Raw genomic sequence first — 21,022 nt, forward strand, 5'->3', positions numbered from 1 at the left:
CTGCAGAACCTGCTGCCATCTGCCTGGACCTTCTTTCTGCAAGATGGCTCCTACACGATGACCCTGGCGAAGAATCAGCTCTAGGTGTCACCTGCGTGTGTAGGGACGGCCTATGTGCCTCAGGCCCCGGGACACTATGCCGGATTGGGCTAGATGGGCGATCCCAGATGTGATGTCATTTTGACTCCCAGGACCCCCGACTCCCATCATCCCGGCCCCCCCACGCCTGTTTCTTCTTCTCTTCTCTGTCTCCCCGCTCGTAAAGCAGCGCGGAAGAAACAGCGGACTGGCTTCACCTCGCCTCCAGTCCCCCTCCCAACCCGCGCGTCGCTGCGGAGCCCGCAGGCCGCAGAGCCGCTGCGCCGGGCGTGCGGGGGAGGCTGCGGGGACGTGGCCGCAGCCGGAGCGCCCGGGGCCGCAGCCGGAGCGCCCGGGGCCGCAGCCGGAGCGCCGGGGGCCGCAGCCGCAGCGCCGGGGCCCGCAGCCGTCTCCGAAAGCCGGATCGGCTCGCAGGTCTGGCGGGCGGCAGGGGTCCTGCGGGCGGAAGTGAGAAGCGAGGCGTGGCAGGAGGCTGCAGGCTGGGGGCTGGGATCCCCTCGGCGGCGGACGCGGCCCGGACAACCCGGACGAGGACGGCGGCCGCCTCCCGACGCCCGGCGCGCGGCCACCCGGCCTTTTTTGGCGTTGAGGCAGAGCAGACCGGCAGGGCGGCCGCTCCGGGGGAGCGAGGCTGAGCCGCCGCCCCCGGGACCAGGAGGAGGGGCTGCCTCGGGGGCGCCGCCGCGACCCAGATAGGCCGGGCGGACGCGGGAGCGGGCGGCGGCCCGTCGCCTCCCTCCTCCTCCGCGGCGCCATCCCTCGGCGCGCCCAACCCGGAACCCGGCGAGCGCGTGGGGGCGGGGAGGCGAGCGCGCAGAGCTGGCGGGCACCCCCGCGGCCCCCGGCCCCCCAGCCATGTCGGCCGAGGAGATGGTGCAGATCCGCCTGGAGGACCGCTGCTACCCGGTGAGCAAGAGGAAGCTTATCGAGCAGAGCGACTATTTCCGCGCCCTCTACCGCTCCGGCATGCGCGAGGCCCTGAGCCAGGAGGCCGGCGGCCCCGAGGTGCAGCAGCTGCGCGGCCTCAGCGCCCCGGGCCTGCGCCTGGTGCTGGACTTCATCAACGCCGGCGGGGCCCGCGAAGGCTGGCTCCTGGGCCCGCAGGCGGAGAAGGGCGGCGGGGTGGAGGAGGAAGAGGAGATGGACGAGGTGAGCCTGCTGGCGGAGCTGGTGGAAGCGGCCTCCTTCCTTCAGGTCACGTCTCTGCTGCAGCTGCTGCTGTCCCAGGTGCGGCTCACCAACTGCCTGGAGCTGTACCGCCTGGCGCAGGTGTACGGGCTGCCCGACCTGCAGGAGGCCTGCCTGCGCTTCATGGTCGTCCACTTCCACGAGGTGCTGTGCAAGCCCCAGTTCCACCTCCTGGGGGCTCCTCCTCAGGCCCCCGGGGATGTCAGCCTGAAGCAGAGGCTGAGAGAGGCCCGGCTGACCGGGACTCCGGTTCTTGTAGCCCTGGGGGATTTCCTGGGGGGCCCCCTGGCCCCACACCCCTACCAAGGGGAGCCCCCGTCCATGCTCAGGTATGAGGAGATGACCGAACGTTGGTTCCCGCTGGCCAACAACCTTCCTCCCGACCTGGTGAACGTCAGGGGTTACGGGTCTGCCATCCTGGACAACTACCTCTTCATAGTGGGCGGGTATAGGATCACTAGCCAGGAAATCTCGGCTGCGCACTCCTACAACCCCAGCACCAATGAGTGGCTCCAGGTGGCCTCCATGAACCAGAAGAGGTAAGCGCCCAGCGGGGCTGCTTCTGCTTCTTTTCCCGTTCCATTCATTCACTTGCTCACTAGTTCGTTCATTCCCTTGATGTTTGCTGGGCAATCGCAGGAGATTTTGCTGAAGTGGGAATGACATCTTCAGGAGTGTCGCTGGCCTGGACTCTGGCAGAGTTCCCAAGGAACTGAGAACTTGCGAGGAAGAAGTGGCCCCCGCCAGGTCAACTAACCGAGTACTTTCCTTGCAGGTCTCGCTCTTTCAGGCAAACTGCCTTTTTGCCTCTTTCCCAGTTGGGGGGTGTGGGGGTGGGGGATGTCTGTGGTTTCCCGGAAGGATACTGTAAAGGAAAACTTTTTTTAAGTTTGCTTTCATTTTTATCTTCTTTTTTTTTTTTTAATTTTTTAGGCTCTAATCCTGATTACAGTGACAGACCGGGCTGTGACCTGTAATGCGGTCTTGGGAGGATTTTTGTTGTTGTTATTGACTTTGAAGCTTTCCACACTGGGGCCCCAATCTGTAATCAGATTACCATTAGAATTGTACCTTGGATTGTCTTTTTTATTTTGTATCCTCTCTTTTGCATCTCCCTTCCTTCCCAGACAGTTTCGTCTTTGTTCTAAAATTTGAGCCTGGCAGTGGTCACCTACAAAATTAGAACGTTTCAGTGCACCCAACCTTCCCCCTCCCATCCTCAAATCCCTCCCAACATGCCCTTGGGTGACATGAAGACAGGTAAAGGAGGAGGGGAGGCGAGGGAGAGTAGGGAATCGAGGTGGGAAAGGAGAAGGAAGAAGAAGGAAAAAAAAAAGAGCAGAGCAGATACAGGAAGAGATGGTAGGAAAGAAAGATGGAAGGACTCAAGATGGCCCAGAGCCATTCACACTTAAGTGGGGAGAAGAATCAGTATCATCCACGAAAGGACAGGAATACCCTTTTTTCTGCTACACTTGTATCCATCTCAACCCCCACATGGGCCCTACCCTGAAGTGTGGAACGCGTAGTTGGGGGACTCACCACCAGGCAAAGAAAGTTGTAACTGGAATGGGAAGACCATTATACATACATACTTGACTTAAGGGTACCCCAGCCTAGGGGGGTGGGGGGAACAGTGGCTTTATTTCTACTCTAACATGAAATTCCTTTTGGAAAGTGTTCTTTTTTTTCTGGTGATAAAAATAATACATACTTATTTTAGAAAAGTGGAAAATGGAAAAGAATCAAGAAATAGAAAGACTATCACTCCTGCTCCCTCCCTCACAGAGGCAATACTGTGTAGAGATTGGCATGTTTTCTTCCAAGCCCTTTTTAGTGTATTATTTATACCACTGAGATGATACTGTATTTAAGGTTTGGTATCAGAAGTGTTATTTTTAGGCAAATTCTACAAGCTTTAATTGAGGTAACAAAGGGACATTCAGTGGTTACGAATGGTGCTCAGATTTGGGGTGGAAGGCCCAGCCGGTTGTCTGTCACCTCTACACACGTGTGTCCAGCTGTATCAACTGCTGCTCAACAGAACCCCTCCACCGCCAATCCAGCTTGAGCTCTAACATAACACCTCACAGAATTCTTATTTTTTTAGAGAAGCGGGGAAGGCCACAGGGGGAGAGAGAATCCTAAGCAGGCTCCGTGTCCAGCACAGAGCCTGACGTAGGGTTTGATCTCATGATGCTGGCATCATGACCTGAGCCAAAATCAAGTCAGATCCTTAACCAACTGAGTCACTCCAGTGCCCCCTGTTCTTTCTTTACAAATCCTTGATAGTCGTTTTTCTTTTTTCTTTTTCTTTTTAGGAATATTCTTTATGTCCTCCAGGGGAAAAAAAAAAAGGTATTCAAGTAATTCGTAAATACATGCTTAGAAAAATTACAGATGACACGAGAAACCACAGAGTGGAAGATATGTGTATCTACTGATATATATTTATATATTATACATTTGTAAATATATGTTATAAATGTACATTTATATAAACATAAGTATGTTAATAATTGTTAGGGGAAAATGTTTGTATGTGTGTACATGTAGGGGTGTGTGTTCATCTTATATATATTTTTACCATAGGTTGATTAGGCTGTGCTGATTATTATGACAATTCCACTTGGAGAGTTTTTTCTGTATCAACAAATATCAATATACATAGAGCTGTCTCACTCATTAAGAGCTGTATTCTAGCCTTTGGCTGTATGGTAATGTAATCAGCCCATCCCAGTGAGCATTTAAGTTGCTTGTATTTGCCATTATAAACAATGCTATAATGGGATGCCTGGGTGGCTCAGTCGGTTAAGCATCTGCCTTTGGCTCAGGTCATGATCCCAGGGCCCTGGAATGGGTCCCATGTTAGGCTCCCTGCTCCTCAGGGAGTCTGCTTCTCCCTCTCCCTCTGCCCCTCCCCACACTTGTGCTCTCTCACTCGCTCACTCTCTCTTTCGAATACATAAGATCTTTTTAAAAAATGCTATGTTGAACATCTTGGCATAGATGTGCCTCTCTTAGCAGGCATTTTTCAGTAGTCCTAAATAACAAATTCCTGGAATCCCTGGATAGGTGGGCCAAAGTATATATAAGTTTTAAATTTTGGTAGCCCCTGCCAAATTGCCCATCAGAACATTGTTCAGATCTCCTCTCCTATCAACAGTGTCTGAGCTTGCCAGTTCCTGTACTCCTGCCAAGACAGGATATTATCATCATTTTATATTTTTACCAATCCAGTTGGCAAACACTGATGTGAATCTTTCTGCTTGGGAGAGAAATTTTTCCTCTCAGATGTTTATTGGCACTTTGTATATGTTTTATAAGTGGCCTTTGCCAATGAAAAATAAAATTGGTTTATCTTTTTCCTATTCAGTTTAGAAATTCTGTTTACATACGTAGAATCAATCTCTTGTCTCTTAGGTAATGTTGCACTGTTTCCCCCCTGCCTTTATTTTACTGGAAGGCCTCAAAAATAAAAATCCACAAAGTGACTAGGCTGGTGAAGTCAATGAGTAGAGGGGTGGGTTGGAGTGATGATGAATCGGAGAGCTGTCACCCCACCGCAAGAGGGCCCCACCCCTGTCACCCACAGCTTGTTGCTATCTCCAAGTATAGGAAGCATTGCCAGATAGCCAGATGCCCTGATTTTTAAAGACTGGCAACTTACTGCATTGAAAAAACCAACATCAACAATAACAGAAACCTTGCAGACCAAACAAACTGTAGGACAACACTGGCATTGTGAGCCTCCAATTTTGGACATCAGGTTTATCATGTATTCTTTTTTTTTTTTTTTAAATTTTAAATCTTTAATATGTAATACCTAATCTTCATTATAATCTTAAAAAGATCTCTTTATACAAATGTATCACGTATTCTTACATGAGGAAATTTAAATTTTGGGGGAGTCAAATTTGTCCTATATACTATTAGCTTTTTTTATTTTATTTATTTTATTTTTTTTAAAGATTTTATTTATTTACTTGAGAGAGAGATAGTGAGAGAGAGCATGAACGAGGAGAAGGTCAGAGAGAGAAGCAGACTCCCCATGGAGCTGGGAGTCCGATGTGGGACTCGATCCCAGGACTCCAGGATCATGACCTGAGCCGAAGGCAGTCGTCTAACCAACTGAGCCACCCAGGCGTCCCTACTATTAGCTTTTAATCTTGCACAGGAAAGGTGTCTACAAGTTAAGAATATACAAATATTCATCTGTCTTATAATCTATTTTATGGTTTTGCCTTTTTACATTTATATTTGAATGTGTTTGGGATTTATTTTTATGTAAAGTATAATGTAAGGTTATAGCATGTTTCCTAAATGTCTCAGTGGCCTCAGTCCTCACTGTGATTTGCACAACCAGTTATCAGATGATAATTTTCCTGTTTCCATATTGACATATTGGCTTTTCCTTTACCAATAGCATACTTTTATTTATATTTATTTATTTATTTTTTCCAATAGCATACTTTTAAATTATTGCAGCTTGGTAAACTATTCTGTTGTCTCGTGGAATAGAGACCCATTTTTTTCTGTTTTTGTTTTTTTTTTTTTTAAGATTTTATTTATTTATTTGACAGAGAGAGAGAGAGAGAGACATCACAAGTAGGCAGATCAGCAGGCAGAGAGGGGGGGAAGCAGGCTCCCTGCTGAGCAGAGAGCCCAATGCTGGACTCGATCCCAGGACCCTGAGATCATGACCTGAGCCAAAGGCAGAGGATTAACCCACTGAGCCACCCAGGCACCCCTTTTTGGTTTTATTTTTATTCTCTTAGCTATTCTTTGTACATTTTCCCCTTCAGAGAAACTTTAGAATCCAATTGTCAAGTTCTGTTGGAGTTTTGATTGATATTTATCAGTTAAGTTGGAGGAGGATTAATAGTTTCATAATACTTTGCAGATAGAAAAATTGTTTTTCCATGTATTTAGGTCTTTTGGTCTTTCAGGAAAGGTTTATGATCTTTGTATAGTCTGTATATTTTTTGCAGTTATTCTCAGGAATTTTCTAGTTTTTTTTTTAAACTTTTGTTTATTTATTTCTTTTTTAAGTAAGTTCTGGGCGAAGGTGGGGCTTGAACTCAAAACCCTGAGATTAAGAGTTGCGTGCTCCACTGACTGAGCGAGCCAGGCAACCCCGAGCTACTGTTTTTTTTCTACACAGATACTTTTTTCTTTTCTTTTCTTTTTTTTTTTTTTTTTTTAAGATTTTATTTATTTATTTGACAGACAGAGATCACAAGTAGGCAGAGAGGCAGACAGAAAGAGAGATGGGGGAAGCAGACTCACCGCTGAGCAGAGAGCCCGATGTGGGGCTCGATCCCAGAACCTGGGGATCATGACCTGAGCCGAAGGCAGAGGCTTTAACCCACTGAGCCACCCAGGTGCCCCGACACAGATACTTTTTTCCACCAAATTTTAAAATTGGGTGCCATGTTGGAATTTGTAACCTTCTTTATCTCTCTCATACTTTGACTCAGATTTGAGGGTCAGCTCAATTGGATGTCCCTTTCTGAACTGAGTTAGGTTAAATATTCAAATTCTTTGTTTCTCTAGAACACTTTCCACCTCGAATTGAAGTTTTCTGCTTATGTTTGCTTCTCTCCCTTCCAGTCAGGTCCAGTTCATTGCTTCTGTGTGCCCCTACTGCTAATGTGGTATCCAATAATTCATAGATGCTCAAAATGCACCATTGTTTTTGAATTATGAACTATATCATATATTATTGTAATAAAAGTGACTATATTATTTTATTTTTTTAAATGTAATATTGTGAATATTTTTATCTTGTAACAGTCACTATCGTTATTTAGAATAGCAGAAAAATAATATTAGGTAACATTTAACTGAACATTTACTCTGTGCTAGGTACTGTTCTTACTGCTTTGCATGTATTATCTCACTTATTCTTCACAAAGACTGTATCAGGCAGGTTCCCATTTTACAGAGTCAGAAACCAAGGCATAGAAAGTCAAGTAATTTGCTAAGGTGTGTAGTAAGTAGAGTAACCAAAATGTAAATATCCATTGAATAGATATAACCATTTAGAGTATTTACAGTTTGGCTTATAGACTGGCAGTGACCATCTTCATGTGCATTTTTTAATTTTCTTAAAAATTATTTTCTTCAGATGGGCGCCTGGGTGGCTCAGTGGGTTAAGCCGCTGCCTTCGGCTCAGGTCATGATCTCAGAGTCCTTGGATAGAGTCCCGCATCGGGCTCTCTTCTCAGCAGAGAGCCTGCTTCCCTCTCTCTCTCTCTGCCTGCCTCTCCATCTACTTGTGATTTCTCTCTGTCAAATAAATAAATAAAATCTTTAAAAAAAAATTATTTTCTTCAGAGAAGTGGAGCACAGATGCTTTGTGCTGCTTTTAAAAATTTCATTACATGTGTTTGAGCTTCACCACAGCCTTCATTCATTTCTAGCGTCTTTCTAGTCACTATTGGGCAAACAACAAAGACAACATGGTTCCTGTCCTCAAGGAATTTAGATGATGAAACAAGTAAAAATGAAACTTAGAATGGGATTGTTTCTGGATAATGTATCTAATACAGTTTCTGGAAACACCAGAGGAAACTTAGAACCTTGAGGAAAAGCAGATTTCAGCCCCTGTGATTACACAGCATTTCACATCTGGCTTGATTCACTGCCTCTGTGATGTACCTTTACATCACAGTACCTTTACTGTTTTACTTTGACAAAGTGGTCAAATGCAAAGCAGCCCACATTCCTCAGCAACTGAATAGGGTGGTGATCTCAGAATCTTAAATAGTATGGCACAGGCAGGAACCCTAGCTTGAGAGATTCTGTAAAGCCCTTTGCACCCTGGATAAAATGGTGCATGTGACCAGTAGTGTTCCCCATCCCCACCCCCCGCCCAAAAAGGAAGAAAGAGATGTTAGTGTTGTGCTGGCACACTTGAAAATGGCAGTGTGAGTACACAGCAGAGCAGAGAGGCTGCTTTGAAGTCCAGGGATGCCCCACTGCCCAGTGGTCTGCATGTGGGTTTGATCTCAGGAGTTGTCAGGACATCTGTGCGAAAGTCTGTGTACCCACAACATTGCTTGCCCTCCCTCCTTGCTTCCATTGGTGATAACTTGCAGGAACTGGCCACTGTTGCAGCAATCCTGGTCGTTCATTTCTCCGTCTCTACCGTCTCTAGTCTCTCTGATTGCCCTGTACTTTTGCTCTGCAGTAGTTCTGTGTGTGAATACAAAGCCGGGAGAGAGTTAAACAAGTTTCCTGGCTGAGACGGAATTACTGTCATCAGCCTTAGCTATTCCCTTTTTCTCTGGGCCAAAGTTTAGTATTTGAGGGCATTTCTGGTCTCCTTTCTGGTTAAGGTTGCAGCCCGAGAATAGTGGGAAGGAAAGAAAACTATGTGTCTGTTCATCCCCCACTCATTGTGATTTTGTCCAGTAGTTGCTTCGTGTGCTCCAGTCTCTCAGACACCTAGTAGGTAGCGACCTGCTGGTCCCCAGGGGAGGTTAATCCATAGGGAAGTGGCAGAAGGTAGGCAAGAGGAGGAGGAGGAGGGGGCACAAGGACCTGAGTGCTCCACAAACTATATGTCTTTTCTGTGTGGTTGAGAAAAGATCTTGCCATTTCTCTCTGATGTTTACTCCAATGGCAACAAACTTTTCTATGTAGCAAACCTTGACAATGGTTCCTATTTCTTGAGCTCTTAACTCTGGGCTACATGTTGTAGACACTGTTTTAGATGTCACTTCCTATTTCACACTCACAGCATCTCTTTGGAGTAGTCTCTTTTTAGATCTTTTTAATCTCTTTTTAGTAGTATTGGCTCCATCTTCCCAAGGGGAAATTGAGGATGAGTTTCATAAGTTTGCATGGTTACAGGGCCAGCACTCGAAGCCGCTCCCACCTCTGTGTCACCGGCCGCCCTACAGCTGTATACAGCTACTGTTGATCTGTGTAGCAGGGTTCAGCATGTTTCATGTCACTTAGTTTTTAAGGATTTGCTGAGCTCTTTATTTCCTTGAGGTGAAGTAGTAATTAAATCAGCATTTTTTCCCCTTTATTTCTATTTCTAAGTCAGTCAAGGATGTAGCTACAACACATCATTATTTGGTTTAAAAATTATTCTTTTTACCCCCTGAAGGTAGTATGTCAGGGATCAATATTAAGAAAACACTAGAGATGAATTTTTTTTTTAAAGCCGTAGCTTGGATTCATACTTTCACCCTTCCAGTAGGTGAAGAGTGAAAGAGTTACTTTCAAAGAGTAGGAAATGAGGTGCTTCATGGTGAGAATTTATGGATGAGAGAGCACTTTGTATGTAATTCCAGAATACATTCCAGCCGGTGACTGTTGCAGTTAACAAATGACAAAGAGATCCTCTCAGAATTAAGAAATTTAGTCTTATGACACCCAGAAAAAGCATTCCCTCTTGTGACCCCTTTCTGCAGGTGTTCCCCTTTTCAACTCTCCCTGTGTGATATATGTTCCTTTCTCCACTTCACAGGTGGGGAAACTGAGGATGAGATGAACTGAAATTTAGTGACTTATCTAAGGTCACACAGCCATTGAGTGGTGGAGCTAAGATGTCCCCATGTGAGCCTGGGCTCTCAATCCTCAGCAGGACGCGTGTTCACTAAGTGGTCCGCGTTGGGGTGGCAGTTTTATCTTCAACTCAATATTGAAAAGCGTCTTCTCTTCAAGTGAATTTGAGCATGCTGGGTCTGGAGAGATGGAATTGTTTACTTTTAACTGCTTACTCATTCAGCCCTTACATGTTTACTTAGGACAAATGCTTATGCTGGATGAATATTAAAAACTGTTTTGATCTTAGAAAATTTACTATCTGTGTACCTTTGGGGAGCAAAAACAAATTGCAGACTGGTAAAATTTAGTCCTTATTTGCAAGCTTTATTTCCTTTGGTTCCCCAAATTTGCACACACAGAGAGGGCATCATGGTCAGATTTTAAGGACCATTGGCAGCAGGAAAAGTAAGCAACATGAAGTAGAGACCCCCCCGGTGGCTGCCACCCCAGTGAAGTCGGTTGGCATAAAATGTGACTGGCTGGCTAGGTGTAATGGACAATGTGAGGTTCTTGCTGAAGAGTACTCTGTTCACTTTGTCATTTGAAAAACAAAACAAAGACTCATTTAAACGAACACGTTGCAGGCACCTTTGAAAACATCTTACTGTTTTAGTAGGTGTAGGTGGCTATTACCCACAGGTCCTATGTCATGGTACATCAGTGTTGATTAGACTCCTGCTAGGAGATCACACATGGGCAACTTGTTCCCTGTTTCTTCCTCATCTACCCTCTTACCTGCATTTTTCAAATGTGGGTCTCCCCATTCTTTCTTAGGATATTGTTAATTTTGAAGACATTGTTGTATTAGTGGTAGATGTGGTCTCTAAATTTACATGGTCTACTTTATTGCAAACACTAGAAAACTAAGAAATTATAATGGTAGTATCTTATCTCAGTGTGGTACTTCCTGAGAAACTGTTGCCTGTAATGTCTTGACCATCCTGTGATGAGTATTATCCCCATACCAGCAATGGTGAATTGGTGTGTTTGGACTAGGGTCAGAGAGCTGCTTCAGGTCTTTCTGTTGCATTGTGCTCTGCTCACACTCCTGTAAACTTGAGACCAAGCACCAATCTGGGAGACTGACCCAAATGTGTATCCCATCTGGCCTTCAAGGAGTCATTAATTTCTGTGCGCTACACTGGAACAAATTAGTTTTTTCTTTTCAATTCAGAAGTTAAAAGTTACAAGACTTTTATGTAGCATCTGAAGCTGATGAGCAGTATTTGATTGTATTACTGAATATGGGGCTTAAAACCAGTGTCTTCTCCTTTTAAAATTATCTTATTTATTTGAGAGAGACAGAGATAGTGAGAGAGAGCATGAGCAGGAAGGAGAGGGAGAAGCAGACTCCCAGAACCCTGGAATCATGACCTGAGCCAAAGGCTGACGCTCAACCAGCTGAGCCACCCGGGTGCCCCTAAAATTATTTTCTATTATGATAAATGAGCATTTGTTGATTTAAGTATTTGTTAACATACGGAAGCCCCCCGTAAGGGTGCTGTATCAAAATATGTTTAGTTTGGTGCTTATGTAGCCCTTTGTATTGTGTTGTGAAACAGTATATAAGATGCCCTCGGATGGAGCGGTGGGATGGGGGGGCGAGAGATCTGCCAGGAGCACTTGTGGTAAAGGGGTCTTTGAACCACCCTCTAGCACCCACCCTTAGCATATGCACCATAGAAGGTGCTAGTGTGTACCTAACATGGAGCCTCCTCAATGGGGAGGAAGAATTGGAAACATGCTGAGTAGAGAGACAAGGGAGGTTATGCGTTCCTCCCTTAACACTTGCTCCCGCTGTTGAAAGAAATATTAAAATATTAAATATTAATATAAATTATTATTTAATGTTAATATTAATAAATTAATATTAATATTAAAATATCTTTGGTTCTTGGCATAAGGCTAAGCAAGACTACTCTTGGTTATATTGAGTTGCTTATCTCTAATTGCTAAGATTTGAAAAATGCTTCATTCTTGTGAATTCTGAGATAGGAGTGAAATTTGAGGTGTCATTTGGCCATTCCTCTGTCCCCAGGCAGAATGGCACCCAGCTTGGAGAGCTAATTTTCTTTAGATCTCCAGCACATTCCTCAGTCTGCTTTAGCAGTTCATGCCATTGCCTTCTTAATGGTTAAGAAAACTGACTCTCTGGGCCTTTGTATCTCTCTTTCAGGTCTAACTTCAAACTTGTGGCTGTTAATTCAAAACTCTATGCCATTGGTGGGCAGGCCGTTTCTAATGTTGAGTGTTACAATCCCGAGCAGGATGCCTGGAATTTTGTGGCACCCTTACCAAACCCTCTGGCCGAGTTCTCTGCGTGTGAGTGTAAGGGGAAAATTTATGTCATTGGAGGATACACGACCAGAGGTAAGTGAAGGGGCCAAGTAAGTGATCCTCTTCCACGTGAGCTTGGGCAGCCTGGGGAAATGCTCTGATGTACATATTGTAATTTCATACATTATATACTGGACATTTGCATATCTGGGAGGAAGAGAGTTGAGTATTACAAGGGTACTTTGGACAGAAGGGACCTTTGATCCCTTTGTGTGAGCATGAAAATTGAATGGGGTAGAGGATGTGATGAAGAGAATACGTATTTTCTTTCTGCTCTGGAAGCCCAGCCTTGTGAGCAGCTGTCTTGTGACTGGACTGGGTAAGTGCCATCCTTCTTCCAAACACATTTAACACTATGGAATTTAGGACCAGAACATCCTTGTGGATCTGTGTTTTCACTTTCTTCGTTCTTGAGCACAAACCTATCAGACAGTTTCCAGAAGCTCAGCTCAAGGCTGTTGTTCACATAGTGTAAGAGGATTACAAAAGACAACAATATAAGAGAACTTTTTCCTGACCAGAGGTGGGAGGTGGTTGTGCTTTTTATTAAGCTGTACTGTTTTTGGTGGGCATTTGGCATTGATAATTGGGAAATAAGTTTTCCCAATAGGTTTTTTACTGCTGTTCTTGGTAGATAGCATCTCACATGATAATGACAAACTTGGTTGTGTTAGGAGGCGGTGGGGGCCCACCAGATAGAAGTGTGTCTTGCCTTTTATCTCTCTCCCCCACTTGTGTCCGAGTTACCTCTTGGCCAAAGAAATTTATTTATTTTTTATTTTTTAAAAAAGATTTGGGAACCCTGGGTGGCTCAGTTGGTTAAGCAGCTGCCTTCGGCTCAGGTCATGATCCCAGCGTCCTGGGATCGAGTCCCACATCTGGCTCCTTGCTCGGCAGGGAGCCTGCTTCTCCCTCTGCCTCTGCCTGCCATTCTGTCTGCCTTTGCTCGCTCTCTCCCCCTTTCTCTCTCTGATAAATAAATAAAATCTTTAAAAAAAAAAAAAAAAGATTTGATTTATTTATTTGACAGGAATAGAAAGCGCATATCTTTTAGGGAGCCACTGTTGAACTCAGTACAGGTGCTGTGTTTATGCATCTAAGGGGAGAGAGGCAGTGACCAAGAGAAATGCATGGGACACAGTGAACTTTTTTGTTTTTTAATGCCCTCAATTTTTATCCCCGTGGAGCTAGTCCCAGTGCCTCTCCCTCATGACTTTCCAGTAAAGATAGGATGATTGCCAGCTTTTTGGGGTAATAAATAATTGAAAAAAGAGAGAGAGAGACCTAGCAACCATTTCTTTTACCTTCTACATTGGTGTTTGGGTACGGTGGTCAACTTCATGTGTTTAATGAAAACAAATGTTCTTACAAAGAACATTTGTTGTAAAGGCCTGTAAAATACATTGTTTGAATTTTAGAGATAAACCTCATATCTGTCAAGCAGGTTTATATAACACTGAAAAGCAAGCAAAAATATGTAAGCAAGTCTGAAGAAAATGATTTTGTTTTGCTGGTACGGCACACATACTTTTTTCTCTCATTGGGATCCTACTGAGTAAAAAATTGACATGGGGTGGGCAATAAAATTTACGCTAAACTCTCCAATTCTGTGTGTGGAGAAAGCTGAATGCTCTCTATGTATGCTTGGTAAGTTTTCACCACAGTCTGGCCCTTTATGACATTATTGATTGTAGAATATGAGTATCTAAGGTAACAGTTGTCTAGTGCAACTAGCTGAACTTTGTGGGTTTCAAGGTTGAGCGGTTCACTTGAAGGAGTTGTTTTAGTTTTGGATATTATGATAATGGGAATCCCAAAATGTTTTGGTTATTTCGGTTAGCGTGTGTCTGGCAAGTGCGGTCATTCGAAGCTTAAGATCACAGCAAAGGTAGGACCTTCCAGGGACCACTTCCATTTTGCTCTCAGTCCTTTTGATGTATAATGGGCCTCCTCTAACCCCAGCCCCATGTGTGTGACAAAAAGTGGAGAACCTGGTCGTAGTTTAACATGTAGCTAATAGCGTCATAGCATATTTGACACCATAATGAAGAGGAGATAATGAAATATTTCCTGTTTTTAAGCACTTTGACTTGCTTTCTGAGATGTAGCATGATAACCCCAATGAATATTTCAAATTCTGTTTCTTACAAAGAACATTTGTTGTAAAGGCCTGTAAAATACATTGTTTGAATTTTAGAGATAAACCTCATGCCTGTCAAACAGGTTTATATAACTTGAAAAGTAAGCACAAATATGTAAGCAAGTCTGAAGAAAATGATTTTGTTTTGCTGGTACGGCACACATATTTTTTCTCTCATTGGGATCCTACTGAGTGAAAAATTGACATGGGGTGGGCAATAAAATTTACGTTAATCTGTCCAATTCTGTGTGTGGAGAAAGCTGAATGCTCTCTATGTATGCTTGGTAAGTTTTCACCACAGTCTGGCCCATTATGACATCATTGATTGTAGAATATGAGTATCTAAGGTAACAGTTGTCTAGTGCAACTAGCTGAACTTTGTGGGTTTCAAGGTTGAGCGGTTCACTTGAAGGAGTTGTTTTAGTTTTGGATATTATGATAATGGGAATCCCAAAATGTTTTGGTTATTTCGGTTAGCGTGTGTCTGGCAAGTGCGGTCATTCGAAGCTTAAGATCACAGCAAAGGTAGGACCTTCCAGGGACCACTTCCATTTTGCTCTCAGTCCTTTTGATGTATAATGGGCCTCCTCTAACCCCAGCCCCATGTGTGTGACAAAAAGTGGAGAACCTGGTCGTAGTTTAACATGTAGCTAATAGCGTCATAGCATATTTGACACCATAATGAAGAGGAGATAATGAAATATTTCCTGTTTTTAAGCACTTTGACTTGCTTTCTGAGATGTAGCATGATAACCCCAATGAATATTTCAAATTCTGTTTCTTACAAAGAACATTTGTTGTAAAGGCCTGTAAAATACATTGTTTGAATTTTAGAGATAAACCTCATGCCTGTCAAGCAGGTTTATATAACTTGAAAAGTAAGCACAAATATGTAAGCAAGTCTGAAGAAAATGATTTTGTTTTGCTGGTGGCACACATATTTTTTCTCTCATTGGGATCCTACTGAGTAAAAAATTGACATGGGGTGGGCAATAAAATTTACGTTAATCTGTCCAATTCTGTGTGTGGAGAAAGCTGAATGCTCTCTATGTATGCTTGGTAAGTTTTCACCACAGTCTGGCCCATTATGACATCTTTGATTGTAGAATATGAGTATCTAAGGTAACAGTTGTCTAGTGCAACTAGCTGAACTTTGTGGGTTTCAAGGTTGAGCGGTTCACTTGAAGGAGTTGTTTTAGTTTTGGATATTATGATAATGGGAATCCCAAAATGTTTTGGTTATTTCGGTTAGCGTGTGTCTGGCAAGTGCGGTCATTCGAAGCTTAAGATCACAGCAAAGGTAGGACCTTCCAGGGACCACTTCCATTTTGCTCTCAGTCCTTTTGATGTATAATGGGCCTCCTCTAACCCCAGCCCCATGTGTGTGACAAAAAGTGGAGAACCTGGTCGTAGTTTAACATGTAGCTAATAGCGTCATAGCATATTTGACACCATAATGAAGAGGAGATAATGAAATATTTCCTGTTTTTAAGCACTTTGACTTGCTTTCTGAGATGTAGCATGATAACCCCAATGAATATTTCAAATTCTAATTCTTACAAAGAACATTTGTTGTAAAGGCCTGTAAAATACATTGTTTGAATTTTAGAGATAAACCTCATGCCTGTCAAGCAGGTTTATATAACTTGAAAAGTAAGCACAAATATGTAAGCAAGTCTGAAGAAAATGATTTTGTTTTGCTGGTGGCACACATATTTTTTCTCTCATTGGGATCCTACTGAGTAAAAAATTGACATGGGGTGGGCAATAAAATTTACGTTAATCTGTCCAATTCTGTGTGTGGAGAAAGCTGAATGCTCTCTATGTATGCTTGGTAAGTTTTCACCACAGTCTGGCCCATTATGACATCTTTGATTGTAGAATATGAGTATCTAAGGTAACAGTTGTCTAGTGCAACTAGCTGAACTTTGTGGGTTTCAAGGTTGAGCGGTTCACTTGAAGGAGTTGTTTTAGTTTTGGATATTATGATAATGGGAATCCCAAAATGTTTTGGTTATTTCGGTTAGCGTGTGTCTGGCAAGTGCGGTCATTCGAAGCTTAAGATCACAGCAAAGGTAGGACCTTCCAGGGACCACTTCCATTTTGCTCTCAGTCCTTTTGATGTATAATGGGCCTCCTCTAACCCCAGCCCCATGTGGGTGACAAAAAGTGGAGAACCTGGTCGTAGTTTAACATGTAGCTAATAGCGTCATAGCATATATGACACCATAATGAAGAGGAGATAATGAAATATTTCCTGTTTTTAAGCACTTTGACTTGCTTTCTGAGATGTAGCATGATAACCCCAATGAATATTTCAAATTCTGTTTCTTACAAAGAACATTTGTTGTAAAGGCCTGTAAAATACATTGTTTGAATTTTAGAGATAAACCTCATGCCTGTCAAACAGGTTTATATAACTTGAAAAGTAAGCACAAATATGTAAGCAAGTCTGAAGAAAATGATTTTGTTTTGCTGGTACGGCTCACATATTTTTTCTCTCATTGGGATCCTACTGAGTGAAAAATTGACATGGGGTGGGCAATAAAATTTACGTTAATCTGTCCAATTCTGTGTGTGGAGAAAGCTGAATGCTCTCTATGTATGCTTGGTAAGTTTTCACCACAGTCTGGCCCATTATGACATCTTTGATTGTAGAATATGAGTATCTAAGGTAACAGTTGTCTAGTGCAACTAGCTGAACTTTGTGGGTTTCAAGGTTGAGCGGTTCACTTGAAGGAGTTGTTTTAGTTTTGGATATTATGATAATGGGAACTCCAAAATATTTTGGTTATTTCGGTTAGCGTGTGTCTGGCAAGTGCGGTCATTCGAAGCTTAAGATCACAGCAAAGGTAGGACCTTCCAGAGACCACTTCCATTTTGCTCTCAGTCCTTTTGATGTATAATGGGCCTCCTCTAACCCCAGCCCCATGTGTGTGACAAAAAGTGGAGAACCTGGTCGTAGTTTAACATGTAGCTAATAGCGTCATAGCATATTTGACACCATAATGAAGAGGAGATAATGAAATATTTCCTGTTTTTAAGCACTTTGACTTGCTTTCTGAGATGTAGCATGATAACCCCAATGAATATTTCAAATTCTGTTTCTTACAAAGAACATTTGTTGTAAAGGCCTGTAAAATACATTGTTTGAATTTTAGAGATAAACCTCATACCTGTCAAGCAGGTTTATATAACACTGAAAAGTAAGCACAAATATGTAAGCAAGTCTGAAGAAAATGATTTTGTTTTGCTGGTACGGCACACATATTTTTTCTCTCATTGGGATCCTACTGAGTGAAAAATTGACATGGGGTGGGCAATAAAATTTACGTTAATCTGTCCAATTCTGTGTGTGGAGAAAGCTGAATGCTCTCTATGTATGCTTGGTAAGTTTTCACCACAGTCTGGCCCATTATGACATCTTTGATTGTAGAATATGAGTATCTAAGGTAACAGTTGTCTAGTGCCACTAGCTGAACTTTGTGGGTTTCAAGGTTGAGCAGTTCACTTGAAGGAGTTGTTTTAGTTTTGGATATTATGATAATGGGAATCCCAAAATGTTTTGGTTATTTCGGTTAGCGTGTGTCTGGCAAGTGCGGTCATTCGAAGCTTAAGATCACAGCAAAGGTAGGACCTTCCAGGGACCACTTCCATTTTGCTCTCAGTCCTTTTGATGTATAATGGGCCTCCTCTAACCCCAGCCCCATGTGGGTGACAAAAAGTGGAGAACCTGGTCGTAGTTTAACATGTAGCTAATAGCGTCGTAGCATATTTGACACCATAATGAAGAGGAGATAATGTAATATTTCCTGTTTTTAAGCACTTTGACTTGCTTTCTGAGATGTAGCATGATAACCCCAATGAATATTTCAAATTCTGTTTCTTACAAAGAACATTTGTTGTAAAGGCCTGTAAAATACATTGTTTGAATTTTAGAGATAAACCTCATGCCTGTCACGCAGGTTTATATAACACTGAAAAGTAAGCACAAATATGTAAGCCATCTTGCTAATGAACAGGGCCTCTAATTCACCGTGAGCTGTCTTTCCAAGTAGCTCATTTCGGTTGAGTTTTTCTTAGAGCTTGACTTAATTACTAGAGAAAGAGTTAAAATAACAGAGTTCTGGTTGCTAGTGCCATGAAAGTAGGAGATGTCATCTTTTAGACAGATCATCCTTTTAGCCTAAAGCAATCAACACTAAGGCTTCTTGTATATTTGTTGAATGGACATTCCAGATTAGTCCCTAAACTCCCCTGGGGTTTGGTTTCTCAGTCTGTGGGTCACCACCTCTCTTGACCTTCCATGGATTTCTTTTCACTTCCTGTCTGTTCCCTTTCCATCCCCATACCTGCTCTTAACTCTGTTCGCCCTAACTTTTAACATAAAGAATAGCAACTCTAAGCTGTTGTATTTCACTTAAAAAAAAAAAAAAAACTATATAGGAAAAAGTTGAAAGAAATAAGATATATTCAAATCATTTAAAAAGTTTTATAGAGACAGACGGCTCTGTACCAGACACTGTGTTAGGATCCTCCAATAAAAAGGAACTAAAAGTCAGTAGGTCAAGTAGTTATGTAAGGAGAGCTGAAAAGTACAAGTTACCGGGGGGCGGGGGTGGCAGGATGGGGGCCTGGGGGACGGCTTGGAAGGATGTGGTCAGCTTAAGCCAGAAGGATCATTCTGGGCCTCATAGTAACTCGAGAGTTTGGAGTCTTTAAGGACGAATTCCCCAGGCAGTGGGCGGACTCGAAAAGGCAGTGGGGGGAATTCTTCAGGAATGGAGAAAGTAATTCCTGTGTTTTGTGTGTTGGCCCTTAGGAAAAACACGAGTCTCCTTTGCGGAATGTGGTGAGTATGGATTGAAAGAAGATCTGGAAAGGGCAAGGCTTTGTGATTGCTGCTAGATGCGATGGCTATGGTACAGTTGGGGAAGGAGGGGCCTGGGCTGGATCTGGAAAGAAGGGACCAAAACTCTTGAACAGGTGCGGTAATGGGACTCAAAGTCCTTGCCAAGTCAGAGGTGAAGGTGGGGGAGGGTGTTGGAGGGAGCCAGTCAAAGGGAAATGCTCTTAGAGAGTTGGATAAAGTGAGGAGTCTGCCTGTGAAGAAGCTCAGGACGTGACCGTGAGTGTATTGCTAAGAAAGCCCTGTTGTTTGAGGTCTTCCCTCCCATCGTACTGTCTGTTATTCTTCGGGCAATATCATCCCCACTGTGTCTCACATGTAACCAGTCATGTAACCAGGACTGCACACACTCACATGTAACCAGGACTGCACACTTAATGCCACACCAGTTTATCCAGCAGCTTCAAGTCCTCCACCTTAAACTAACTCAAGCAACCTCAGACACGAAACTTTTAACAATTGACTTCCTCATGTTGAATTATTTTTTAGTAATCAGTATGTACCTCATACAAACTTATCACCTGTAACCTGTTCTGGTTGAATGTTTACATGGCTTTCTTTCTTGATCAATGAGCCACCTGAGCCCCAAGGATTGAGTGTCTGTTTTTGTAATTTAGAAGAGTATCTGGCACTTCTTTGTGCTAAATATTTGTGGAAGGAAGGAAGAGAAGAAAGGAGAAAAGGGAATTGAAGTTGAGGAAAGGGAGGAATTTGAGACCAAAGACTCCGATGCTTTAGGCACCTGAACTCTGCAGGTCAAAAGCTGAAGGAAGGCTCTTGGGTAAGCCTGTGGGTGGTTACGGAGGATGGTAATGGTTGTGGGGAGGGGAGTTGATATCAGTAAGAGGAAGAGGTCAGGGCAAAAGGGTGAGAGGTGAGTACATTCTTCCTTAAAGAAGCTGAAATTTAGAGGGAAGTTTGCCATTTGTAAAGGAATTTCAGAAGACATGGTGGGGAACGGACTGGGAGAGGACTTGCTTGAGTCAAGATCTGCAGAAACCTGTAACTTTGGGTAAATATTGCTTCTGTGGGGGAAATACTTCAATGTGAATTACTCTTAAACTCTCCCTCTGGGATGTCCCTTGGATCTGGTTTTCTGGGGAGATCCTCCCTAGAAGCCATAGCAGCAGCAACAATGAAATTATCATTATCTCGTTCATTCTCCAACAATCCTGTGAGGTTCATATTATTATCTTCCCTATCTTCTGAACGAGGAGGGTTAAACTTGGAGTGGTTAAGTTGCATTCCTAATCCTCACATTCCTCCCAAGTGAGCCACTCATTCTAGCCACTGCAGCACTCACTAGAACCAGTCAAGTCTCCTGGGAACATCGGATCTACCGTCTGAACTCCTGAAACGCTGCCAACTGAAATCTGCTTCCTGAGTGACTCAGTATCTCGGCCACTTGGTCGAGCCATAGAAGTTCAACCAAAACCACACTACCATCTTGGGAATCTGTTGGTTTATACTACTGCCTTCTGACAATGGGCATTTGGGTTAATATTAAGATGTATTAAGATGTAATATTAAGATATATTAATATTAAGATGAATATTAAGATGAAAATGTATAAAAATAGAGTAAAATACAGTAAGAAGGGAGGAGGAGGAGGAGACCAAGAATGCCTTCAAATTAGGAACGCTAATACTGCTTAAAATTCGCAGAGAATATATTTCAGACTTCCAGACAACATACAAACTTTCAGCCCGAGTCAAGATGGTGGGTTGGAAGAGGAAGACATGACTAATATAAGAGTATGTGTTATATTTATTAGAAAACAATTA

General features: G+C 43.2%; 2 protein-coding genes across 8 annotated transcripts in view; both read left to right on the forward strand.

The window, feature by feature from the left end:
* Nucleotides 1-821: 821 nt before the first annotated feature.
* Nucleotides 822-20,845, forward strand: LOC131839869 (kelch-like protein 42). Its single transcript, XM_059187589.1, has 3 exons — nt 822-1,826; nt 12,029-12,222; nt 19,152-20,845. Exons 1-3 carry the CDS (start codon nt 955-957, stop codon nt 19,235-19,237), a joined length of 1,152 nt encoding a protein of 383 aa, XP_059043572.1. The 5' UTR covers nt 822-954; the 3' UTR covers nt 19,238-20,845.
* Nucleotides 12,112-21,022, forward strand: part of LOC131839866 (liprin-beta-1-like) — an 84,199-nt gene continuing 75,288 nt past the window's right edge. For 6 of the 7 annotated variants that reach the window (XM_059187581.1, XM_059187582.1, XM_059187583.1 and 3 more), the window contains exons 1-2: nt 12,112-12,222; nt 19,152-19,181. The gene's annotated coding sequence lies outside the window, so the exon portion shown is untranslated. Of the gene's footprint in view, nt 12,223-18,963; nt 19,182-21,022 lie in introns of those variants that run through there. The other variant, XM_059187580.1, reaches the window with a different exon arrangement.

This window comes from Mustela lutreola, chromosome 8 (genome assembly GCF_030435805.1).
Source record: "Mustela lutreola isolate mMusLut2 chromosome 8, mMusLut2.pri, whole genome shotgun sequence".
In the NCBI taxonomy this organism is placed as follows: Eukaryota; Metazoa; Chordata; class Mammalia; order Carnivora; family Mustelidae; genus Mustela; species Mustela lutreola.

Coding starts and splice junctions, on each gene's coding strand:
- LOC131839869 (XM_059187589.1), top strand. CDS start 955: ATGTCGGCCGAGGAGATGGTGCAGATCCGCCTGGAGGACCGCTGCTAC. Junction 1,827..12,028: donor GCCTCCATGAACCAGAAGAG/GTAAGCGCCCAG, acceptor TCTCTCTTTCAG/GTCTAACTTCAAACTTGTGG. Junction 12,223..19,151: donor TGGAGGATACACGACCAGAG/GTAAGTGAAGGG, acceptor GTTGGCCCTTAG/GAAAAACACGAGTCTCCTTT.